The following is a 23680-nucleotide window of genomic DNA, read 5'->3' on the forward strand; positions in this document are numbered from 1 at the left end:
GAAATTTAAAACATGTATGTGTTGGAACTCTCTGGATTATGTTTCGGAGAAATTTGTTTTAGTTATCAGTATGTTTAAATAAAATTCCTGAATTATTTTGTTTTTATATTACTCTTGTACAGTAACATGCAAAATCTCAATATGATTCTAGAACATAAATGTAAGATTTAAAATATTAAAAAAACCAGAAATATTTCTTACAAAAAACGCTGCTCGACTTTTTTGACCAGTTTGAATTATTAACTGGAAAATTATTACTTTATGTTGAACCAAAAAAATACATACACAATTGGTATAAATACGGTAACATTAGTTTGTGTATGTATTTTTTTTGGTTAACATAAAAGTAATAAATTTCCAGTTAATTATATTCAGAGAACCAGATGAATTTATTTAATAGTTTTAATTATTGTTCTTTTGTCATTAAATGATGTTTTTTAATTTTTTTTTTTATTTTTAATTTTTTTTTTTATTCATTTCAAAAAAATACAACCATAACACAAAATCACTTATATAAAGTAATAGGTATCAAAATGATATGAACGTTTAAATAAAATAGTGATCAAACAATATTAAAAACTATAAATTATTAATTCCATTTTTTTTTAAAGTAAATAATTAATTAATTTTGTAAATGCTGTGTTTTCCACAATTATGTAACTAATCTAACTAAATATAATTGTATTAATCAAATTAGCCAGAGATATACTAACATATTAATTTTTTTTTTGTCTTTACATAGCAATAATAAATAATACTCATATACATACACATGCATACACACAAATATATCTTAATTTGTATTATAACCAAGGAACTATAATATAATTGTATTAATTAAAATCTGATAACTACATTTAACAACATAACCATTTTTGTTTCTTTAAAAAAATACATAATATATTTTTAATTATCTGTATTGTAACCAAGGAACTAATAGTATGCCAATAAAAAATATAATAATAATAATAATAATAACTAGAATTTAATTCGTCACTTTGACGAATTATAGGTGATCATTTTTATCATTTTATTGACATTCATATTTTTTAAACATGCACGTATGTTAACATACGATCGGAAAATGTTGATGTATGCCATCCTATTATACGCTTATAGTGCTGAGTTGTGCCTATTATATGCCATATACAATATGTACTGTATATACTGTACTGTGTATATCTATATACAGTGTAGCATAGGTGAATTTACGGGACCCACATCATGTTCTAATTTTTTTGTATGATGACGTTGTCAAAATAAACTTGAAGAGAACAATATCGAAAGATAATGAATTGAGCAATAAATATAACAATTGGAAGAAAATTTGGCACGTAGAAGCGCGGTGCGCGCTCTTTAAAATTTGTATAACGACGAAAGAGATGAAAAAATGACTTTTTAACTTCAACTGGCCATATGATAACGTCACAACATCCGATAGGCTTCATTTTTATATGAATACATATCTACATTTCACTAGATCTCATAATAAGTTATAAACATCAAGGTCAACTTTAATTCAGAAGAGCTGTAAGGTATTCAAATTTACCTTGTAGTTGAAATTACGTAACCACCGTTATTTAAATTTTAAGACGTGATGACGTTATCCAAATGAAAATCTTGGCAATTCATAAGTAACATAATTGGTTGAGGCACAATGTATTAAAAATTAAAAGAAAATCGATCACAGATAAGCGAGTTGCGCTCTGTTGAATATGGTGGTCTATGACAAAAGGGGAAAAAATCCTATTTTAAAAATTCATGTGGCCAAATGATGACGTCATACAATTTTGTACGTCTGATGTGTATATACATTTATATCTACAACTCATTGGCTTCCATAATAAGTTAAAAAAATTGGGGGTCACCGTGCATTCTGAAGAATTATTTTCATTTCAGAAATGCCTTATTTTTTACCATTTTTAGCACTTTTGTACAATTAATGTGCGCATTTTGTCATTTTTAACGTGCTCGTATAGCACTATTTTAAGTCGAAATGGACTCAAATTTGGTGGATGTACCAAGTAAGATGAGTAGAATGCAATTTGTACAAAAAAATTGTATTTTTTACGCTTTCTGTGTACGCACGCGCAAAAACGTGTTTTTGCGCAGTAATTTTTTAAAACATGCAAATGGCCTAATTCATGCTCTAAATTGATCAAAACATAATTTTGAGCTTTTTAAATTTTTAACGCGCGATTTCACGCGCATGACCCTACGTGCGCGTGCGTTTTTATTTGCTAATATTTTTACCCTTGACCTGAAGTTTACGTGTTGTGAATTTTATTAATATGTGATAATGAGTTATGGAGATATGATTGATAATGTGATTTCACAAAATGGCGTATAAATAACAATAAAAACAACAATAAAGATTTCATACAATAACAATAGGTGATCATTTTATTCTAAATGATCACCTAATAATTTCTGGTTTACGTTTTAATTCAATACAGTAATAAAGAGCAAGCGTAATAATAATAATACACAAAAGTAAGTCATTTTCTCGAGAAACAGTATCATTAAGTTATTAAATATAATCTTCTATTAATCTCCACTTTTGTCTGAAATTATACAATGTACTTCTTTTAGAAGCAATGTTTTTTTCTACGTTATAATTAAATTTTAACCGATTAAAGAAAACCTGGAAGACTGGCTTTTTGTGAGTTAATTTGTAACTAAATATAATTTTCTTAATCAACAAAATACATAGATTTAATAATTGATATTCTGTTTGATAATTTAAGAAATAATGAAAACCAATCAATTAATTGAATCAAACAATCTATTTTTATTTCAGAACAAAATCCATGGCTGTATTGTATAGAACAAAAGTATAATTTTAGACTAAACTATAGTACATATTCCGGTGTAGAGGCGTTATTCCTTAATGTCGTAGTGACCCACAAACCCCAACATTCTTGTAATCAAAATGTCTAATTTCCCAGAACTTTCGTTATGACACTATATAACCCTGACCTTGTACTATCATGTTCACGCTCAGAAATCATTGAAGATCTACTTGGGACTAGATGTACGTAACAGTAAGCCAACAAGTTAACAACCACACACTACAAGTAGCAATGGTATACATGACCTTGCTTGTAGTGTCATGTACGCGCACAACATACAAACATCGAATCAAACATCAATTTGGAACTATACGTATAACAGTAAGCAAATGATGTTAACAACCAAACACAAGTAGCAATGGTATACATGGCCTTGACCTTGTAGTATCGTGCGCAAAAAACATCGACTTGGAACTATACATACATAACAGTTAGCCAATGATAAATATCAACAACACACTACAAGTAGCAATAGTATATATGACCTTGACATTGAGCAAAAAAGATCGCAAAATAGTAATAATTCAATGCGTTGACAGACGTATCGTGAACACACAAGTATTGAAACAACTCAATATAATCATGATATAATGTATTACGGTAACTCGATCAAAATTGTTGAGTCTAGAACTACATGTGATTTTTTTTTTTTTACATTTCTGGGCGAAAAAGTCTCTTTTTTTTTACATTTGTAGGCAATGGTTGTTTTCACATTTGTGGGTGATGCGTTTTCACATTTGTGACAAGCCCCCCTAGGGTTTTGGAATAAAAAAACAATGGCAAACATGTTTAGGCATGTTTTTGAAACATCACTCTGCTGGATAGCTATAAGTATAAGTTCATGAGGATTTATAATTAAATGATGATCACAGCTGCATACTATAAAATATACTAATTTTATCAAATGTTTTTTACAGATTGGTCGCCATGGTATTCGTATCGAATTTACAAATGATAAAGGATCTAGTAAATCAGCTACATATTTACCAGAAGTTGCCTCTGAACAAGGTATTATAAATACATCAATTGTAAAATTGTTAAAAACCAAGGAATAATATGTTTTATCCTTAATTGTACAAATAATAATTAGTTAAAAGAAAAAGATAAAACTAGAATTTAATTCCTCACTTTGACGAATTATAGGTGATCATTGATTTTGATTTTTTAATACTCTGCGCAAAAGCAACATCCACGTATGTTAATAATACTATAAGAAATTCAAAATATTCAAAATAGATATCTTTTTACACAAATTTGCATTAAATTTCCCTTTGGAGAGCGCATTATTACCTACACGTGTGTCGTTATTTGACATTTAGAGGACATGGAATGAAAGCAATATATCACATAGGGTATATATAAAGAACAAATAATTACTGTAAAAATGAACTTTTTACATTATTTACATGCTATGCGCACAGAAATATAGGTGCATGCCGTTAACAAAATTGGAAAAATTGTCTGAATGATGCTCTTAGGTGTTAGAAATTGATTTTCAGAAATTTTCTAATATTTTGAAGCGCGATTGTGCGCAAAGTTTCCTGCGTACGCATCCTTTTTTTTGTGCTTATAATTATATGATGACCCTTGACATGAAGCTTATGTGTAGTGAATTTAATTGAATGATATCTTATGATAGTTACAAAAATAGGATGGATAATGTGAATTCACAAAATGGCGTCTCTATGTAGCCGTGTGCAGTCGTTCTAAGCCGCCTATAGCAACGACATTTTGCCGATCAATAAGATCCATATCTGGCCTAGCTTATGCATCAAAACTATTAAAATTCAACATTTTACCTACCACATTAAAAACTCAAACTTTAATAAACAATACATTATAAATAAATAAATAGTAAACTGAAAGTTAGAAATACTGCTAGTATTTATTTATTTATTTATTTATTTATTCTTTCTTTATTCTGCAGGCACTTTCAGTACTAGTGCATTGATTTCCAAAGTGGTACAGTAATTGAAAATATAACAAACATAATAAAAAAAAAAAAAGAGTAATTGAAATATACATTAAAAATAGTAATCAATTTTAGAAAACAAAAAATTCAGTTAAAAATATTGAGTACTAATTGTATTTTGGAATGAAGTTATTGAAAAATCTTTAAAGTTAATTTTTAATTCATTTGGAAGTTCATCCAGCTTTTAGATGAACGATAAGTAAAGGTTTTTTTGCCTTGACAAATGTTCCAGGTGGGGACAACTAAATTGTTATGGCTTTGGCTTCGTGTGCCTTTAGAATGGGTAGTGTTATTAAAAGGCCTTTTTGAGGTCAAATATGGAGGAGCACACCCTTTTAAACACTTGAAAGTCATTAATAATAATTTTTCATTGCAGAGTACATTTAGTCTGTTCCAGCCAAGGTTATTTAAAATAAAATCAATTGAGGTCTTAATATCAACAGAAAGCAAAATTCTACCTAATCTATTCATGAGTACTTGTAAACAATTAGTATTTTGAACAATACAATTAGACCATACACAACAACAATAATAAAAAAGGGGAAAAACAAGAGCGTTGACTAACATTTTAAGCGTATATGACGGAAGAAAACATTTTACACGCCGGATGACACAAATACGTTTTGAAACATTTGAGGATACCTTGCTTATGTGATCATTCCAATTTAATTGCGGATCAAATGTGACCCCAAGATATTTAAAAGAGTCAACTCGTCGCCAAAGAAAGAGGCCTAAAAAGTGCTTGTAACACGAAATTTTAAATGCTATTTTTTGAACATCGCGATTATAAACTGAAAGTGAACTTGCAAAATATTCAACAGTAGTAACGTATTAAAATAAAGCAAGATGAACAACTCTAAATTATGTAAAAACGTAATTTATTGGGATTTACGACAAAGCAATGTTAAATCAATGCGTTTCGGCCCAAGAAGGAAGACTTTTTAGACGGCTTGCAACATGCGCAGACGTATTCGAGATAGCCCACAGTTATTCCTTCTAGCTTACTCAATAAAACTCGGCTAAAAACTCCATTTTAAACAAAGGGTCTTATCAGATCTCCCTATGTAATTTTATAAATACTATTCCCCACAATATACTGCAATGCTTTATGGCGTATATTTAATTTTATCTTTATTAATTTGCAGTATATTTTTTATTTTTTAACTACTGTACCTTCACGCGCGCGGTCCGAAAACAAACAAAAAACTAAAATGGCTATAGCCACTAAGGCGTGATCTACAAATTATTTCAGACCACAAATCAGCGTCCAGACGCGTTTTCTATTGTTTACCCAAAAACGCGTCTCAAAACCCGTCTGATTTGGCTGCGTCTAGACGCCAATATGCATGTTCGACTTTGGCCCCGCCCCTATTATACGGCTGACTGCACATTCTTGGTTCTGTGTACTGGTGGTGTGGTATTAAGCCCGTTTTCCTGTCGACGTTATTCGACACTATATTGTCGGACGATCGTTTGAAAACGATCAAGTTGAAAATAACTTTATATTAGCATTTGACTCCATGCTTTGACATATTTTAATTAGTTTGTGATATTATTTAGTGTTGCGGATGTTCTTTTTGTAAAAAACCAATAAGAAAATATCCACAATATCCGATTTTAATTTTAAGCACATAATTGTAGATTTTTTTGTTTGTAATGTGGTATCCACTGTATCGGTCGTGCAGCGCACAACACATAACAAGCGGTAAAGACAACGAATCAGTATTCGTCGCCTTTGACATAGTTTGACGTGTACTGGTTTGACCTTGTTTCAGGCCTTTGAATTGCGTATGCAGTATCGCCCGCCGCCCGCACAACCGGCGGTAAGACAAACAAATCAGTACTGGTATACCCTTTTACAGAGTATACTATAAAGCGCAAATTTTAGTTTTTATTCGCAACCTTTCATTTTTGCGATTTTATTTTTCTTGTGCTAAAGAGTGAATTTACCACATGCAAAAAAACGTAAAAAAACATGGAATCACTCAAACTATTGACCTAGGCCTAGCTAGTCTGCTGCGTGCTAGTCTATCTTAACATCCATCGTGGACAGACCTTGGTTGGTCTTGTCTAGGCCTAGCAAGATAGCTAGGCTAATTTAGGCGAACCCAGTTAATTAGGCACGTACGATCGATCTTCTAGCTAGGTTAGGGCAGGTCTCTAGGCCTAGCCAGGGTATCAGGAATAACCGCTAGTTATGATAGGCCTATGCTATGTGTTCATTTTGTTGTTGTATGGTTTAGACGATTCCATTTTCATAAGGGATGGTCATAACATCATGGAAATTACAATACAGTAATGTAGGCCTGCTGTTCATTTATTAATTACCTATATAAATGGTACTTCCGTGCGATTGTCTATATTCCCACGGTGTTGCTGGTAGGCCTACATGTACGTTGAATTGTAACCATGGAAATGGTGTCAGTAAGATGATTTTTATGATTCGTAAGACAGTTTAATACAGAAATGAATATTGGAAATTAAAAGTGGGAACAATTTATTATTTTATTAATATTTTACTCATATTATAACGATGATTTTGAAAGACAAAATTTACAATTTTATCTTATCTTATAATCTTTTTTTTTTCAAACAATTTAAACAGCAATCGAATCGTAAAGAAAATATGAATAACAGTGTATTTATTTACATTGATTTAAAAAAAACAACTTAAATACTACAGTATATACAAACAATTAAATCTGGCGACACGAACGGCATTTGCCATTGACGGCTTCTTTCAGGGCTCTTTCTTGTGTTGTAGTCGAACCGGGAAATACAGTTTCCACTTCTATGAAAATACCTTTCATTCTTGTTGGAGATAGTGGTGCCCACTCTACTCGATTACCATTTAATTTCGTAGCTTTTCCATGTAGATTTGATTTAGCTAATTCTTCGACTGTAAATAGTTTTCTAAGAAGCAGTCTCGTCAGGGCTGTTGCTGTATGGCCAGATGCAATGCACGTTCTGTAAACATCTTTGTTTAATGGTACTTTGCCACCAACCATTACTAGACCGTCTGGCCCAGCGGTTCGGGTCACGGGATGGTTGTTGAATAGCCGTCTGTTGACTTTAGCTGGTTGATGTAGTTGAGCTGGTTGATGATGTATTTGAGTTGGTAGAGGTATATGAGCTGGTGGATGAGTATCAGCTGGTGAATGTAGATGAGTATCAGTTGGTGAATGTGGACTAATATGAGCTGGTGAACTATGTTGTTGTTGCATGTTTAATAACTCCTTCTGATTTTGAAGTATTTGTAAAAGCATCTCTTCAACTCGAGCTTGTCGTGACGCCAACTGCTCTAACAACTCTCCGTGATTGCAAACATCTGTTAATAATTATAAAAGATTAATGTACATGTACATATTTCTTATTTTTTTAAAAATAAATTTAAACAAAAATTGTAATTTAGGCCTAAAGCAAAAAATAGCCAAATTATTTGTCAAGGCAGTTGGTTACTAATTAGCTAAAGGCTTCTAAGTGAAATCAATAAAAAAAAAAAACCTGCAAAATGGCATATAAAGTCTGATTTTTAGTAATCAATGTGTTAAGTTTTTAAGGGGCAGATTTAGTTAGTTAATTTTCACTGGCGACACAATCTTAAAATACTATTACTATGGGGTATACCATTTTGTAAAATAATTAGAATTAAATAATTATAGTCAGTGTTACAAAAATTCAAATGTAATTTATATATCGAAAGTATGTCAGAATATGAATGAAAATATGCAATAATGTAAACAAGACATTTGTATATTATTAAACAAAATTAATATTGTTCGTTAGTAGTCATCGGGTCGATTTGTACAATACACGAAGAGATAAAATTGGATGCGTGTGTTGGAAGAACAAAATAAAAACAATTTACTTACGACGAATTCCCATCGCTTCGTTTAAGAAATCGTGGATGATACTGTCATCATTGCTAAGAGTAGCGTCTGGTGCAGAATCTGGTTCAGCGTCTGGTGCAGAATCTGGTGCAGTTTCAACAACACATCGACGTTTTTTTAGTGGTGCTGCATTGTCATCTAAAAAAAGTCAATGTTAAATAAAATGTAACAACATATATTACATAGGGCAATACCGTACATAAACATCTACATTATTATGGAACATATTTTATTTTTTGAATATGTACACAACTGCAGTACGATAGAAAAACATACTGTACACGTGTGTGCATCTATTATTAAAGGGATTTTATATTTCATCATATTTTGTGTGTACGGGCTTAAAATTGTGTCAAATGGTCATTGCGAATGATGATATGTAAACACACTTTTAAAACGCAAAATCGTCCTAATGAATGGTGATAAAATGATGAGTAAAATCCACAAATGGAAACATTCGTCTTAAAAGACATAATAATTGCACAAGGCATACATATTCACTACAATTTAATATAATTAACTTACCATTGTTGTCAGCGTTGTTATTTTTGGTTTTCCAAAATTCGGCGTCTACTTTAATGAGAACATCGCTGTCATCGGACAGTTCCAAGATTTGGCATTTCAGGTTCTTTCCACTGAAAGTAATTTCCGCCACACTTTTAATGTTTACGTCTCCACGAAGTTTTTTGGATGGCACAATGCTCGTGCTTTCATCGAACTCGAAATAAACTAAGGCAAACTCTGGATTCCTTGATAAGCGACGGCGACTCATGATTTACTATGATATTTGACGAATTTAATATTTGATGTATCTAAGGCAATTGCAGAAAGAGAAGTGAATTTAATAGCTGCTTAGAGCCTTTTTATTTAGGTATACAGGGAGTTGTAGGAACTCCCTTGTTTGTGCATTGAAAGCCGTTTCAATTAATTTGCTTATATACAATTAAAAGCTAGCACCTATTTTTTTTTATAGAACAGCAACACCCAATTCAATTAAGAGTGAACAAAAGCGTTGATTTATGGTTTTAGCAACGCCTTGGCCTATGCAAAAACAAATTCAGTATACTATTATTATACTATTGTTACTATTCAAGATGTTATCAAGTCCACGTTCTCCGAATTTTTCTTCAAAACTAGCCTCGGGCAATTACTTTAGAACCAAGAAAACAAAATGCATATCAAATATTAAACCAGTTGGTCGTCCGTCCATTACGTCAAAATTTCCATATATGATCACTGTTGCAAGGCAATTTGTAGAAAACAACGGGTTTGAAGCCCATAGGAGACGGCAGTCTACCACAGGCCTTTGTGGTACTGGGTTGAAGGAGCTACGAAGGCACCTGCTACAAGAAATCGAAGGACTTCGCGATCAACATCCACAATTTAGTAAGTACAGTATAAATGTTTTGAGAACGAAAGTTGACAATATTTACTGCTTTTTATTATACATTTTATTGTTTAAATTTGTTTAGTTAGTTTTTAGTTTTAAAATATAAATTGAAAAAAATTAAGTTTGACAGCAACAAAATTTATTTTTTCATACAATTTAAATTACAGTATATATATAGATATTCTTCAGATGATTAGCAGATTACTTTTATTGTAATTGTTTTACAATTTGTTTTTTTATATTATCATTGCCCACATCGTTTTTATATTATTTCCTGCTTCAAGTTATTCAATTGTTTTTGTAGGTGTTGATACTGTTCATAAAATGTTCAAAAGTCCACATGAAGGGAGAAAAACCTCTGCGCGTTACAAAGGAAACATTAATGCAAAAGTCCCACCTAAAGACAACTCAAAGATGAAGGAGAATCCAAATGGACACTTCTACAGCGCCCGTGTAAAGTATTGCCTTCAACTGTCTGCTAGCTACCCAGCTAATTGTTGCGTGTTTTCAGTGGACAACAAGAACAAAATTAAAATTGGTATGTAAATTAAGTGCTTTTTAATCTAAATCACGGTATTCACAATTTAAACACAGTCTAATTTTTGAAACACGCCATTTTTACAAAAAGTTTGCCCTTGATATAAATTAAACTTTTACCAAGTGTATATTACCAAATATATTTATTATTTAGGATCGGATGTTCTTGCAGTGGATAGACACATAAGCATACGCCGTTTTTTCCCGTGCAACGACAAACCTATATACAGTGATCATGACTTCCCTTCACGTGCTGGCAACTTGGTTACTCCATGCGGGTATATGAAGCTTACTCTACCGAACCCTCCTGAAAATACATCAGATAAGCATGGTCGTAAGGAACTTAAAGTTCATCGAAGTGGACCAGTGACGATAGTTAATAGAGGACCGATGACAAAATGTACCATTGCCTCGCATATAAACGACTTGTTACCTTTAGTGATAAATGAAGTTCATAACGGCAAAACGATAGTTTCTATTATTGCAGATGGCGGTGGGGATTTCAACACTGGACACCATACGAATCTTCTGTATTATGCAAGGCTTTTCCGAAAAACTGCACTGGATGCCCTAATAGTTACCGCTTACGCTCCTGGTCAATCGGCATTCAACATGATCGAACATGTATGGGGAGCATGTACGGCAGCCCTGACATCTGTTTCCATACCAGATAAACTTCCCGGAGAAACACTCTGTCCATGGCAACAAGGTCTATCAGAAGACGAGCAACAACAGAAGGAGTGCAGAATGTACGACATTGCGATGCAGACTCTTGGCAACTATTTAAGTAATGTGGAGTTTGGGGGGCTTCCGATTAATGTTCAGTATATTCCCTCGTCGGGCCAGGAACTACCATATGCTGATTATAATGAGGTTTATGCCGTAATGTCGAGTAACAGTGGTAAAGTCTACAGAGAAAGTCAACTACAGGATGAGGTTAACTTTATGCTTAAACATATAGATAAACGCATAGGATTTATTTCATTTATCAAATGTTTAGACAATACTTGTTCTCACTGCACAGCTAATCCAATTATTGCCAACGATATATTACGACCGATAATTCAGGCTGGGGGGTTTCCATCTCCAATGTGCAATGAGAAAGGGGACCATTACTTGACTTTCAATGAAGTTATTGGTCTACCATCATGGGACACAACCGACATGGCAATGCGTGCGCCTGTCGGTCGGTGTCGCTTTTGCCCATCATACACTTTTAGCAGCAATGCAGAGGTAACATCACACAGAAGAAAATATCACCCAAGACAAGATGTTTTAAAAGAATAGGCAATGTTTTGAAATGAAAAGGTTATATGTAAATATGTGTATTATAAAGATATGTTTTGAAATTGTCATTTTTAGTATACAGAGTAATAGACCTATAAATAATTATATATGCTTCTAAATTAAATATTGCATTTTTTTTGTGTTAATATGTTTTTTAAATGAAAAGGTTATATGTAAATATGTGTATATAAAGATATGTTTTGAAATTGTCATTTTTAGTATACAGAGTAGGCCTAATATACCTATAAATAATGATATATGCTTCTAAATTAAATATGTATTTGCATTTTTGTTTGTGTTAATCATAAATAAATAAATAAGTCTTCTTGAAATTGTAATTATTTCTACTTATTTGTCTATATACGAAAATAACGTTTAAATCCCGTTTAAAAAAATTGTTTTCATTCAGTTTGCCGACGACATTTTTTTTGGGCTTTGATATGAAATATGAATCAATACCTCTTACGATTGACGATTTAGTGACGCTTATCAGCATGTTAACGCGGGTTTCAATCATGACTTGATTCGTGTTAACGCGAATTGGCGCGAAGTAGCAAGATAGTACAGTAGGTAATGCAACGCAACGATTTACTGTCACTCTCGCTCGCGATCAATTAGGCCTAGCATCAGGTAAATTTCGGTTATTTTTACATTTTGCCAGAGACATGGATGATTATGCGTTTGTCGGGGAATATAATATACAGTAAAAATCGTTCGCGTTCACTTCGTAGCTTCAGCGCCTAGAAAACCATTACATTCCTTTGACCGTAAGTAGACCTACGTCAGAGGGATATTATGCACTTTATATGCATTCATTATTGCCAGCGATCTAACTACTAAACAAAATAGCTAGGTAGTACGCACTTGTCTGGCGGTGTCCCTTTGTACGAATCGTTCAGCGTTGGGTCCACACGCGCGATATCATGTTCCATCCAGGGACCAAAATGTGTACTGTAGTTACTTTCCAGGCGAAGTTTACAGACGGTTAATTACTTCGTGTACGATCCAATGGGAAAAAACCTCGTTTGTGGGTTTTACGTTTCCGGCCGTTGTGTGCATAAACTTGTATACGCAGATATATTTTCTTTGCTAGTGTGCCACTGTTTTAAAAGTGTAGATTTCCAAACAAATTATTAATAATAATTCATTTTTTGTACTGTAGTATGTATTACATTTTTTTGTAATTCGCAGATTTAAGTGATGTTAACTAATAATTAACGTTTTGACCTAAACAATGATAAGCTTGTTGGTTAATTAACAACATAGGTGGTAATACGCGTCTTCTATCTATTGTTTCACCATACAAGCAATACAGACGGGTTTTAATCACTCAGACGCGTTTTCTATTGTTTTACCTACTAACAGCGAAGACGGGTTTCAATCACACAGACGCGTCTTCACCGCGATTGGGTAGCTCATGAATATTCATAATAGATCGTTAATGAGGTTCAGCATTGGACAGACGCGTCTGATGAGTGGCAAGTTTCCAGACGCGTCTCTGTGGTCTGAAATAATTTGTAGATGACGCCTAACGGCCAACAATAGTTGAAACCAAGAAGTTTCAAGGTGAACCTGTGAACTCATCGTGAGCCCGGAAATTACTTTGACCCGCGTACAATTGAAATTTAATTGAAAATCTACTGATGAAATCAGAAATTTTGTTATAAAACCCTTTATAATTCAATTCACTTTTATTTCAGACCAAAGTCCATATCATAACAAATAACAATATTCAACTAGAATTTAATTCGTCACTTTGACGAATTATAGGTGATCATTTTTATCATTTTAATGAAATTAATATTTTTTAAACATGCACGTACGTTAACATACGACCGTAAAAAGCTGATGTACGCCATCCTATGACATGATGCATATACACTTATAGTGCTGAGTTGTACCTATTATGTACAGTATATACTTTATATCTATATACAGTGTAGCATAGGTGAAATTACTGGACCCACATCATGTTCAAATTTTTCGGTATGATGGAATTATCAAAATAAACTCGAAGATGACAATTTCGAAAGATAATGAATTGAGCAAATAAATATAAGGATTGGAAGAAAATTTGACACGTAGAAGCGCAATGCGCGCTCTTTGAAATTTGTATAACTTCGACTAAAGAAATTTAAAAACAACGTTTTAACTTCAACTGGCCATATGATAACATCAAAATAAAAATGTTGACAACTCCTGAGAAAGATAATTAATTGAGCAAGCACATACTAAAACTTCTGCGAAAATCGACCTAAAATAACGGAGATGCGCTCTATTGAATGTGATAACCCATACAAAAAGATAAAAATTACTAATTTTTAAATTGAAGTGGCCATTTGATGACGTCATACCATTTTGTACGTCTAATGTGTACATGAATATGTATCTACAACCCAATGGCTTCCCGAATAACTTAAAAAAATTGGGGGTCACCTGCCATTCTGAAGAGTTATATTCATTTTAAAAAGGCCTTATTTTTCACCTTTTTCATCACTTTGATGCAATTAATTTGCGCATTTTGACATTTTTAACCTGCTCGTATACCGTTATTTTAAGTCGGAACTGACTCAAATTTGGTGAATGTACTAAGGATGCTGAGTAGAATGCGATTTGTATAAAAAAATTGCATTTTTTACACTTTGTAAGTATCGCGCGCGCAAAATAATTTTTTTGCGCAGTAATTTTTTGAAACACGCAAATGGCCTAATTCATGCTCTAAATTGATTAAAACGTAATTTTGAGCTTTTTAAATTTTTAATGCGCGATTTCACGCGCATGACCCTACGTGCGCGCGCGTTTTTATTTGCTAATATTTTTACCCTTGACCTGAAGTTTACGTGTAGTAAATTTCATAAATACTGTATGTGATAATGAATTATGGATATATGATTGATAATGTGATTTCACAAAATGGCGTATACGTGACGTCACGGGTCAGTGATCACGCTGAAAAGCTTATTATGGCTAAGTTAAAGTATTTGAAAGACATTGTGATTTTTTTGTGATCATTGCCATTCAACTTTTTGAGATAATTGTTACACAAAAAGTGTACAGAAAGAATAAAAAAAAAAAAAATAATAAAGATTTCATACAATAACAATAGGTGATCATTTTATTCTAAATGATCACCTAATAAATAGATGCAAGTAAAGTAGTATACCACATGTCGCACATAATAATGCCGTCGGAAAACCGTCGGTTTTCAACTAGGAGTGAAAAAAAACCACATTATTATGGCTATACTGACACAAGTTAACATACGTAAAAGTATGAATGAAATTATGTATACAGAAGTTCAATCCATTTTCTGTGCAACTTTGAATCTTTTAGAATTCGAGAAAAAACACTTTTTTCAATTTTTGTTTTGAAACAAAAAATTTATTTCCGAATGTACTCATAGAAGGAGGGAACATGGTTATCAACAAACATTGCACTAGCACTACAGCTCCTTGAGCATCTTAAAATCTTTCTAAATGTGTTGTTATAACATACCTGTAAATGACTTCATAGTTTTTACATTAAAATCGCACCATAAGGCCGCACAATACATACTAATACAGTATGACTTAAACAAAGTAATCTTAACATTCGTTGAGTATTTACTAAATTTTCTACAAAGAGAGTTTACCTCTAATACATAATGATCGATATTGCCTTTTAATATCCAGTTCGTCCCTAGTATCATTACTATTATAACACAACCAAGGTAGGTAGTGGATTGAACGTAATTTAGTTCTTTACCACATACAGTAGAACAGTATAATTACCATTCAGTTTTCTTTTCTTAGGGCAAAAGCACATGCAAATTGATTTTTTTAAAATTATATAATACATCAAAGTCATTAGCAAAATCCTCACATATGTTGACCTTCTTTTGGAGGGCATCTAAAGAGGGCGCAAGTAACACCATGTCGTCTGCATAACTTAAGTTGTTGAACTTTGTATTATTGAGCTCACAACCAAAATTACAATCACTAAGCATACTGTTTAAATTGTCAATGTAAACATTATATATCAGAGGAGACATAACATCACCCTGTCTAATGCCATTGGTAACTTTAAAACCTGAAGACATAGAGTTACCCCATCTAACAAAAATAATATCTTCCTAAGATAGAAGGCAGAGATTTGTCCCGAAGTTTTTCCATTGTGCTCGCCTATGTCAGAACTAATCATAATTTATATATAGATGGACCTATAGTTGACCAGAAATTAAGTTAGGTAAAAATTGTATCAAAGTTCCACCTTGGAGTCAATTGTATAAAACTTTAAAATGATATTTGAATCTGAAATATACACATTGGTCGCGCTAATTTCAATGGTAGAGGCGGTTAAGTGAAGGGGTCTTCTGCACCACCTCAGTCCCATCATGGTTGGGGCTGAGGTAAAAAAAGGGAAACATAGACCTTTTAGTTGGTACAATCGTATCAAACTTCTCAATTCTTTAACACTAATGTTGTTTGTACTGTCTACTTTTAATTTATGGATAGGGAAAGTCTCCACACACATAGACTGCCCAAATCATTATGCTTTAATACCAAATTTTAACTCTTGCAATAGTTTTAAATTTAACCTAATATTAGTTATTTTGTCAGGTTGATAAACTTAATCATAATTCAATTGCAACATCGGACACTAGTGTGGGTATGGTAGATGTTTTCTGGAATGTACTGTAGGTTTTATAAAACAAATTACAGTGGAAAATATATTCCTGAGTGTAGTAGTAAAATAATTTTTCAACATTTCGTCATCCGTAAGAGAGAGTACCTTATTTTGTTTACTTTACTCCTTTTTTTTAAATAACTTTGTTTTTTTTGCAGGATGGAACCGTCGCCAAACACTTGAAGCTCTTCTACGCAAAGGTGGTTTTAGAGGCAAAGTTACATTAGAATTTTTGAAAACAATTCGTGTTGTACGTTACCAAAGTGAAAAGTATAATCTTAGCTATGATGAATTTGTATCAATGCGGCCTAAAAATGGGCGTGTTTAATGATACTCAGTCACATGAGACCCTTGCTCAGTATCCTTGCCTTGATTATTTATGATGATGTTGTTTAGAAAAACCAGCTTTGGCAATCTCACCGTAATTATAAAATAGAATAATCTCTGTGTAAACTATTGTTTTATTCATTTAACGATATTACACTCCAATCAGGGGTGTAAATATACCACGCTAAAACTTGCACACACGGAGGACCAAGGCGGTAATTAACTGAAATGGAAAATAATGGTGTATTTTTGGAGAATGATGACGTCGGCATTCACACGAGGCGCGATGAGCTAGACAACGTAGGTAGGAGGAGTGCCTGTGTCTTGAAAATAACTCAGTTGGGGGTATTTTCTGAAGATTTTAAATCGCCTTTTTTTTTTTAAACTCTTGAATTCATAAATAGTAAATAAACTCTTAGCTTTTTAACTATGTAGGCCTATTTACACAACTAATGCCAACCCTAGCTCTAGGCCTACTCTTCTTAATTAAAAAAAGAGTCAAATTGAAAGAATACGTTGCATCTTTTTTTTTAGAATTAAGGGGAGTGGCTAGCAACCCTATTCAACCTCCACGATCCGCCACTGGTCTCCACATCGTCTTAACATAACATACCGGTAGTGCATGCGCATTACTTAGGCCCTGTTTCTGCTGCCAATCCCAAATATACCGTATAAATATACCGTATATATACCGTATATGAAATTCATGCACCGTTTCCGCTGCACATACTTCGTGGGTGGGCTGTAAAAAAAGTTGGCTTTCATATACCCAAAATGCATTTTGTGAGACGGAAGTATGGATTGACCTAGAGTCTCGTGTAGTGAGGTTACATGACAAAAACAAAACAATGATGGTTTCTCAAAACGTCTTAGCATTGCTTTCTATTTTAAATCTAATGATCAGAAGTGGCAACGAATTTACATCGCACAAACAATCTAGAAATGTAGAATGGGCATTGACTACATTTATGCAAAGAAGACGACGGCGTTTGCCGATAACTTTGGCGTTATTAAGTCTACCACAAATTCTGCTTTTATTTTGTTTGAGATACTTTTGTAAATCTCGGTATCTCTTCTGTTGCCATGTAGTCTCCCCCCAACTTTCGCTTCTCTCCACAATTGAATTGCAAAAATAGTTATTTCTTCAGTCCACAGTGATATTTTGATCTGTTGCTTGCTTATTATACACGTGTGTGTCAATGCAGCAGAAAAACCAAACAAACGCGTCACGCTCTGTTAGTTTTTGACCTCGTGTCATGGGCCGGGTCACATATACGGTATATTTTGAGTGCAGCAGAAACGGGGTACGAAATATACGGTATATTTTGGAATATACCGTATAATATCCACAAACGATGGGGATATTTATGCGGTATATATACCGCATATATATACGGTATATTTTTTATGAGACCCATTTCTGCTGCCAAAAAATATACCGTATATAAAATATACCGTATATATACGGTATATTTTTGGCAGCAGAAACGGGGCCTTAGTTGATGAATCTTTGAAATTTCCAAAAATGCATAGGATTACATAATCGGTTTTCTGTGCTCATTATTTTGAACATATATGTGTATGTGTTAGCTCAGATAACCTAAATTGGCATAAGTGATGAGTTAACACCAAAGTTTTAGTTTTAGTTTGATTTTTCATAGTACTTTCATAATACTTTCATGGTCTCGCATTGGGTCCAAGTGTGTGCTGATTTTTTATGTATTATTTATAGAAAGCACTGAAAACATACATGTATGAAATTCTCTAATACCTAATTTGCAAGTTATTTTTATCTACAGTATTAATCATTTGAAGTCCAATCAATGCAAATGATAAGCAATTTGTTTTCAATTGCAGTTGACTTTTCAAATGAAACAATTTTTTTTATGTAGATGCTGACACTTTCCTATTTTATTACTTTTATAATTGAGCAAGGATTCATGTGACTGATTTTGAATCGAAAACATTTATATGCTTTAGAATTCACATAGTAAGGGATGTAGTTAGACGTTAAGAGTTTTTTCTCGTACTACTTTGTTTTCTGTCAAAAGTCATTTCTTATAAAATCATCCAAAGCGTTTTATACATGATTTGATTTTGATGAAAATTGATGTACATATTGAGTGGGGTTTTTTATGCCAAAAATCAAAAGTTTGAGCAACCCAGAACAATGTTTTTTTTAACATGGTATGGCTAGAATTTGCAACTCCTTGTACCCACATTCCCAAAAGCTTACTACCCTAGTGAACCTATAAAATAAAATAATGACCAGATTTTGCTTACAATTTAAGATTTGGCCATTATAGACCAAACCCAATATATACCAGTTTTCATCAAAATGTTGGCAAACATGTGAACGGTACATTTATGTAAATGTTAATTGCCAATAGTTTACAGTTGTTTGAATGTGAAAGGGTGCTAATAGGAGATTTACTTTATCCCAATAGTTACACAACAAAGTTCAATAGTAATTCTATAACAAACTGAGGAGGTGGAAGTATTTTGCTGTCATAGGTACAGCTTCCACCACTGAACCAGAATGCTATCTGGTAGTTGTAGCCTATTTTATGAGGTCACTGTTTATGTTCATGTAATTAGGAATGCTTTTATCCATTTTTTACCAGTTTATATTTGAAAATGTTTTAGTTCGTTGTTTATTATTAGTGTCAAGGTCATCCCATTTAAGTTTTAGCCTTGTTTTGATAAGTAACTGTCATAATAGCCATGTTCACATAAGATTTTATCGTACTTTCTTATCGTGATATTGAATATCACGTCAGCAGGAAGAGTGTTCACAATAGAATTAACATTGTGATATAAGTATGCTATTATAAAGGGGCACTGAACTGATGTGTTTAGAGAACACGTGACGTGGGAAGGGATTGTTGATTTGTTTTTGTAGTGTGGGCCTCTATCTAGTAGCAGTAGCTAGCCAGCAGGCCTAAAATAATAAAGAATAGTAACTAATAGGCTTTGTCCACGATTCTTTTGCGGATGAACCATGGCATCTTGCCTCAAATTTGTTCGTGTCAAAAAATAGGCCTAAGTAAGTAGCGAGCGTGAATTAATTTGAAAACAAACTCTATTACTTATTTCACCTCAATTTCGGCAGTAATCAAGAACATTCAAAATCGATAATTTTGCAGAACTTTAAGTTTCAAAACACACATGATTTTAACTATAAAAATCTCACCTTGTTTGGAAATGAAGTTGGTGATTTATTAACATTCCATCGTACACTCTCTATTTGCACGAAAGATTGAACGTGGACGAATTTATTCACCAGACTAGTACGTATTTGTCCCGTCTGATGATAATGTATTCAATCACGCCACAACTGTACTACATCAAATATTTTATTATTGGTATTACATTACTGTAATTTCAATGTATTTACTGAAATTCATGACAACAATATTTAATATGCATATAGGTCTAGGATAGTTAGTAAGTAGGCCCTACCCCCACCGTTTACGTACAACAATACATGTTTTACTTTGTGAAAAAAAAAAAATGGTGAAATCATCTACATGCACCACAACGATATTTTATTATCCATTTCGTGGTTAAAATCAATAGTTTACAAAATAAAGGCAAGTTGCGGTGTGCGTGCAAATAGTGTGTCAGCCTTTTCGTAAGGTCATATATGCTTTTGTGGTGGATCGAGTGGGTTGGACGGTCTAGCTTTCTAAATAGTCCTGGCTGTTTCACATTAATTTCTGATTCGTTCACCAGATTTCAATCAGGTATTCTAACTTGATGTATGATGTCCGAAACGATATAGTGATATAAGCAATTTGACTATCAAAAAATCAAAACAACAATGGTGACTTCTTCTTCCGTTGGGTGGCCGATGATGCAGTAAATAACCAAGCGCTGATTGTTTGAATTTCGTGTCTGCATTTAACGGTGTCTAATATATCATGATTACTTCGTAAGATCATGATAAATTAACAGGCTCTCCAAGAGCATGTTAGCCAGAATTAACGTGATAAACAAGATCACGTTAACGACTTCCTGCCGGTTCATAGAACATCATGATAAAGAAACTTACGATAATTTGTGAATGTGAACCCAGCTATTGTGGTCTATAGCATGTATACAGTAGATTGTCAATTTGGCTTTTTATAAAGATTAGATTCTTTTATTTTTATTCAGTTTGAATCATTGAGATATTATAAGTCACTATCTCTATGATTCAATCTGTGTGTACTGTGTAGTCATTTAAACTGAAACAGACACTAAAATCAAACTACACGCTATAGTAATTAGTATACTAAATCATTAGTTTAAATAATTTGAATGTAATGTATCTGTGAATATAATAAAAGTAATGGTGTTTATTCAGTATAGTTAGTATGGTATTTGTATTTTATTGATTTGTTTCTAATCTATATAAATTACGTAAGGGAAAAACTCATTCAAACTCAAAAACTCATTTGTACTTGGCAGCAGAAACGGCGCAAAATGAAATAACCGAATAAAAATTCAACCATATCCATTGCGTGTTTTAACCGATTATTTCTTGTTATAACCAATTATTGCGGAGCAGTTTTGAGCTGCAACACAAATAGCGATTATTGACCACACTTTAACCTCTAGAGTATGGCAACACAAAGCATGCTATTTATTTGCGCGATCGACGACTATCAACAAATTTTGTGGGGGGAATTATACCGAGAGACTCCAGGATTCTGCGTTACAAGTATACAGTTACATCTCACCAGTCCAGGCTGATGTTTTGCATGTCCTTTTTTAGGCCTGTTGTTTCGGTAGAAATATATAGCCTAGCTAGGCCCTAGAGTAGAACCAACAACGGCGAAATGAACTTTTCTCGGCGACGTGCCCGCAGCCCTTATTAATATAACATTCTGTTGTATGTGGTTCGGTAGAAGTAGGCCTAGATATTTATTTTACAAATAATATACAGTAGCTTTATGTAAGAGTTTAAAGCTCAGGTAAAGGCATGAATTTTAAGTATAATATCTGGTTAATTGTACATAAATCAAATATTTGTAACAGAAATCAAGACGAAAAACCATGAATAATAATATGGTCAAATACAAAATTTGGCAAAATTCTGCCAAAAAAAACAGGAAGACTTTTTTTCAGTAGTTAGGTAGTTAACATAATGCAATAACATGTCTGGTGACTCCCTAAAAGGTGAAAAAAGATGGTGGATATACGGTGGATTTTGCTATAGCATGAAAATAAAATTCTGAAGTTGAATAAAAATACCAGAAATGTAAAATTCAAGTTATATTACCTATATTTAGTCATCTGATAACATTTTTTACCACACTGTTTATTTTTCATAGCTTTTTAAAATGCCTCTCTATTTTTAAAATTTGTGTACAAAAGAATAGAGATTTTACTGTGTAATTTGAACTATCCCCCCACTGATATGAAAGTACTAATTTTCAACAAGCTCCTGTAACACAAATAAAATCCCAAAAATTATGAAACATAGGGGAAACTATAGATCGATAATTATTGGAATGTATGATCAATAGAAATTTTTTGCCCGCACCTGGCCTTTAATTTTTAATCCTACATGTGAGAGTTTTAGGCAGCAATAGGATGTAAACAAACCAACTCTCATTGGCCTTCCATAACTTGAACTGCGCTGTGGATGACATGATTTTTAAAAAGCAATTACCAGATAACCGATTAACATTTTCAGTTGCAACGTGGTCAATTCTGTGGTTTGTGGTACTTAGGAAAAATCTATTATTTTTATTTTTTCAGCAGAAAAAGCCCCTTAGGTATATAAAGTTGGTTCATACTTTTGGTACTGAATTTAATATTAGATCCCGTCAATTAAAGTTCCTGGGCCACTCGCTTCGAATGCCTGATGACGAACCATGCAAAGAGTACGTGGGAAGAGAAGGCAGAGAACCATCCAACAGCTTTTAGGGGATGAAGGAGGCATGATTACCTCTGATAAGCTGTCAGAGTTAGCCAAGGACCGTTGTGGCTGGAGAAAGCTTGTAGTAAGTAACCCTAATTAAGTTGAGTTAGATATTTGGTTATTGACAATTAAAATTAATTTAATAGCTTCAATGATTTGCTTCGACCGTGGTATACACTGTCTAATACCCGTACACAATAATACAAGGATTTACCAATCTCCTTCTACGATAATTGTTTTTTATAGCTGAAAACCGGTTAAACAGCTCGAGTACAGCATCATAATGTACAAACCAAATTTGTTTAAAAAATACTATTTTGATAGGTTTAATATACGTTTATACAAACGTATTAATTGGTGATGAATGTAACATTCCAACCTCTCACACAAGTAAGTAAATTCCCTTGGGAGATAAACTTGTATTGAAATACAGTAAAATAAAAATTGATAGTTGTTTTAGTATGTTATGTTTTCATTTGATTTATCTTCTTTCTTTTGTCTTTACACTTCTCTGTATGTAATTTGTTTTGTTTATTTGTATTCATTATTCATTTATTCATGGTCAAGCACAGTAAAAATATGTACTGTACATGGTTTCAAATTGTTTTTGTTCAAAATTAAAATTTTACATAAAAATGCTAGCTAGCTAGAGAGTAGGGCTAGTACCAACAGCGAAATGTATGTGGTAGTAGGCCTAAATGTTAATTGGGTTATAGTTTTGACTATGATTGGGTTTACAAATAATATAGCTTTTACGGAAGAGAAATTGTTCAAAAGTTGGTAAAATTACTAGAAAAGGCGGGAAAAACATAAATCACATGAAAAAAATATGGTTTTAACATGCCATTT

General features: G+C 32.9%; 2 protein-coding genes across 2 annotated transcripts in view; both read left to right on the forward strand.

Moving 5' to 3' along the window:
* LOC140049564 (nuclear protein AMMECR1-like) overlaps window positions 1-18574 on the forward strand; it is a 46299-nt gene extending 27725 nt beyond the window's left edge. The window contains exons 4-5 of the mRNA XM_072094469.1: window positions 3770-3860; window positions 16752-18574. Of these exons, the coding sequence (XP_071950570.1) occupies window positions 3770-3860; window positions 16752-16921 (261 nt within the window). The 3' untranslated portion in view covers window positions 16922-18574. The remainder of the gene's footprint in view (window positions 1-3769; window positions 3861-16751) is intronic.
* Window positions 9809-11928, forward strand: LOC140048898 (uncharacterized). Its single transcript, XM_072093701.1, has 3 exons — window positions 9809-10100; window positions 10409-10642; window positions 10796-11928. The coding sequence occupies exons 1-3, from the start codon at window positions 9809-9811 to the stop codon at window positions 11926-11928; spliced, it is 1659 nt and encodes a 552-aa protein (XP_071949802.1).
* Window positions 18575-23680: the final 5106 nt, after the last annotated feature.

This window comes from Antedon mediterranea, chromosome 5 (assembly GCF_964355755.1).
Source record: "Antedon mediterranea chromosome 5, ecAntMedi1.1, whole genome shotgun sequence".
Taxonomy (NCBI): Eukaryota; Metazoa; Echinodermata; class Crinoidea; order Comatulida; family Antedonidae; genus Antedon; species Antedon mediterranea.

Excerpts from the sequence above, each read along its gene's own strand:
- LOC140048898 (XM_072093701.1), top strand. The coding sequence starts at position 9,809 with ATGTTATCAAGTCCACGTTCTCCGAATTTTTCTTCAAAACTAGCCTCG. Across the intron at positions 10,101-10,408 it reads CGATCAACATCCACAATTTA|GTGTTGATACTGTTCATAAA; the intron begins GTAAGTACAGTA and ends TTGTTTTTGTAG. Across the intron at positions 10,643-10,795 it reads CAAGAACAAAATTAAAATTG|GATCGGATGTTCTTGCAGTG; the intron begins GTATGTAAATTA and ends TTTATTATTTAG.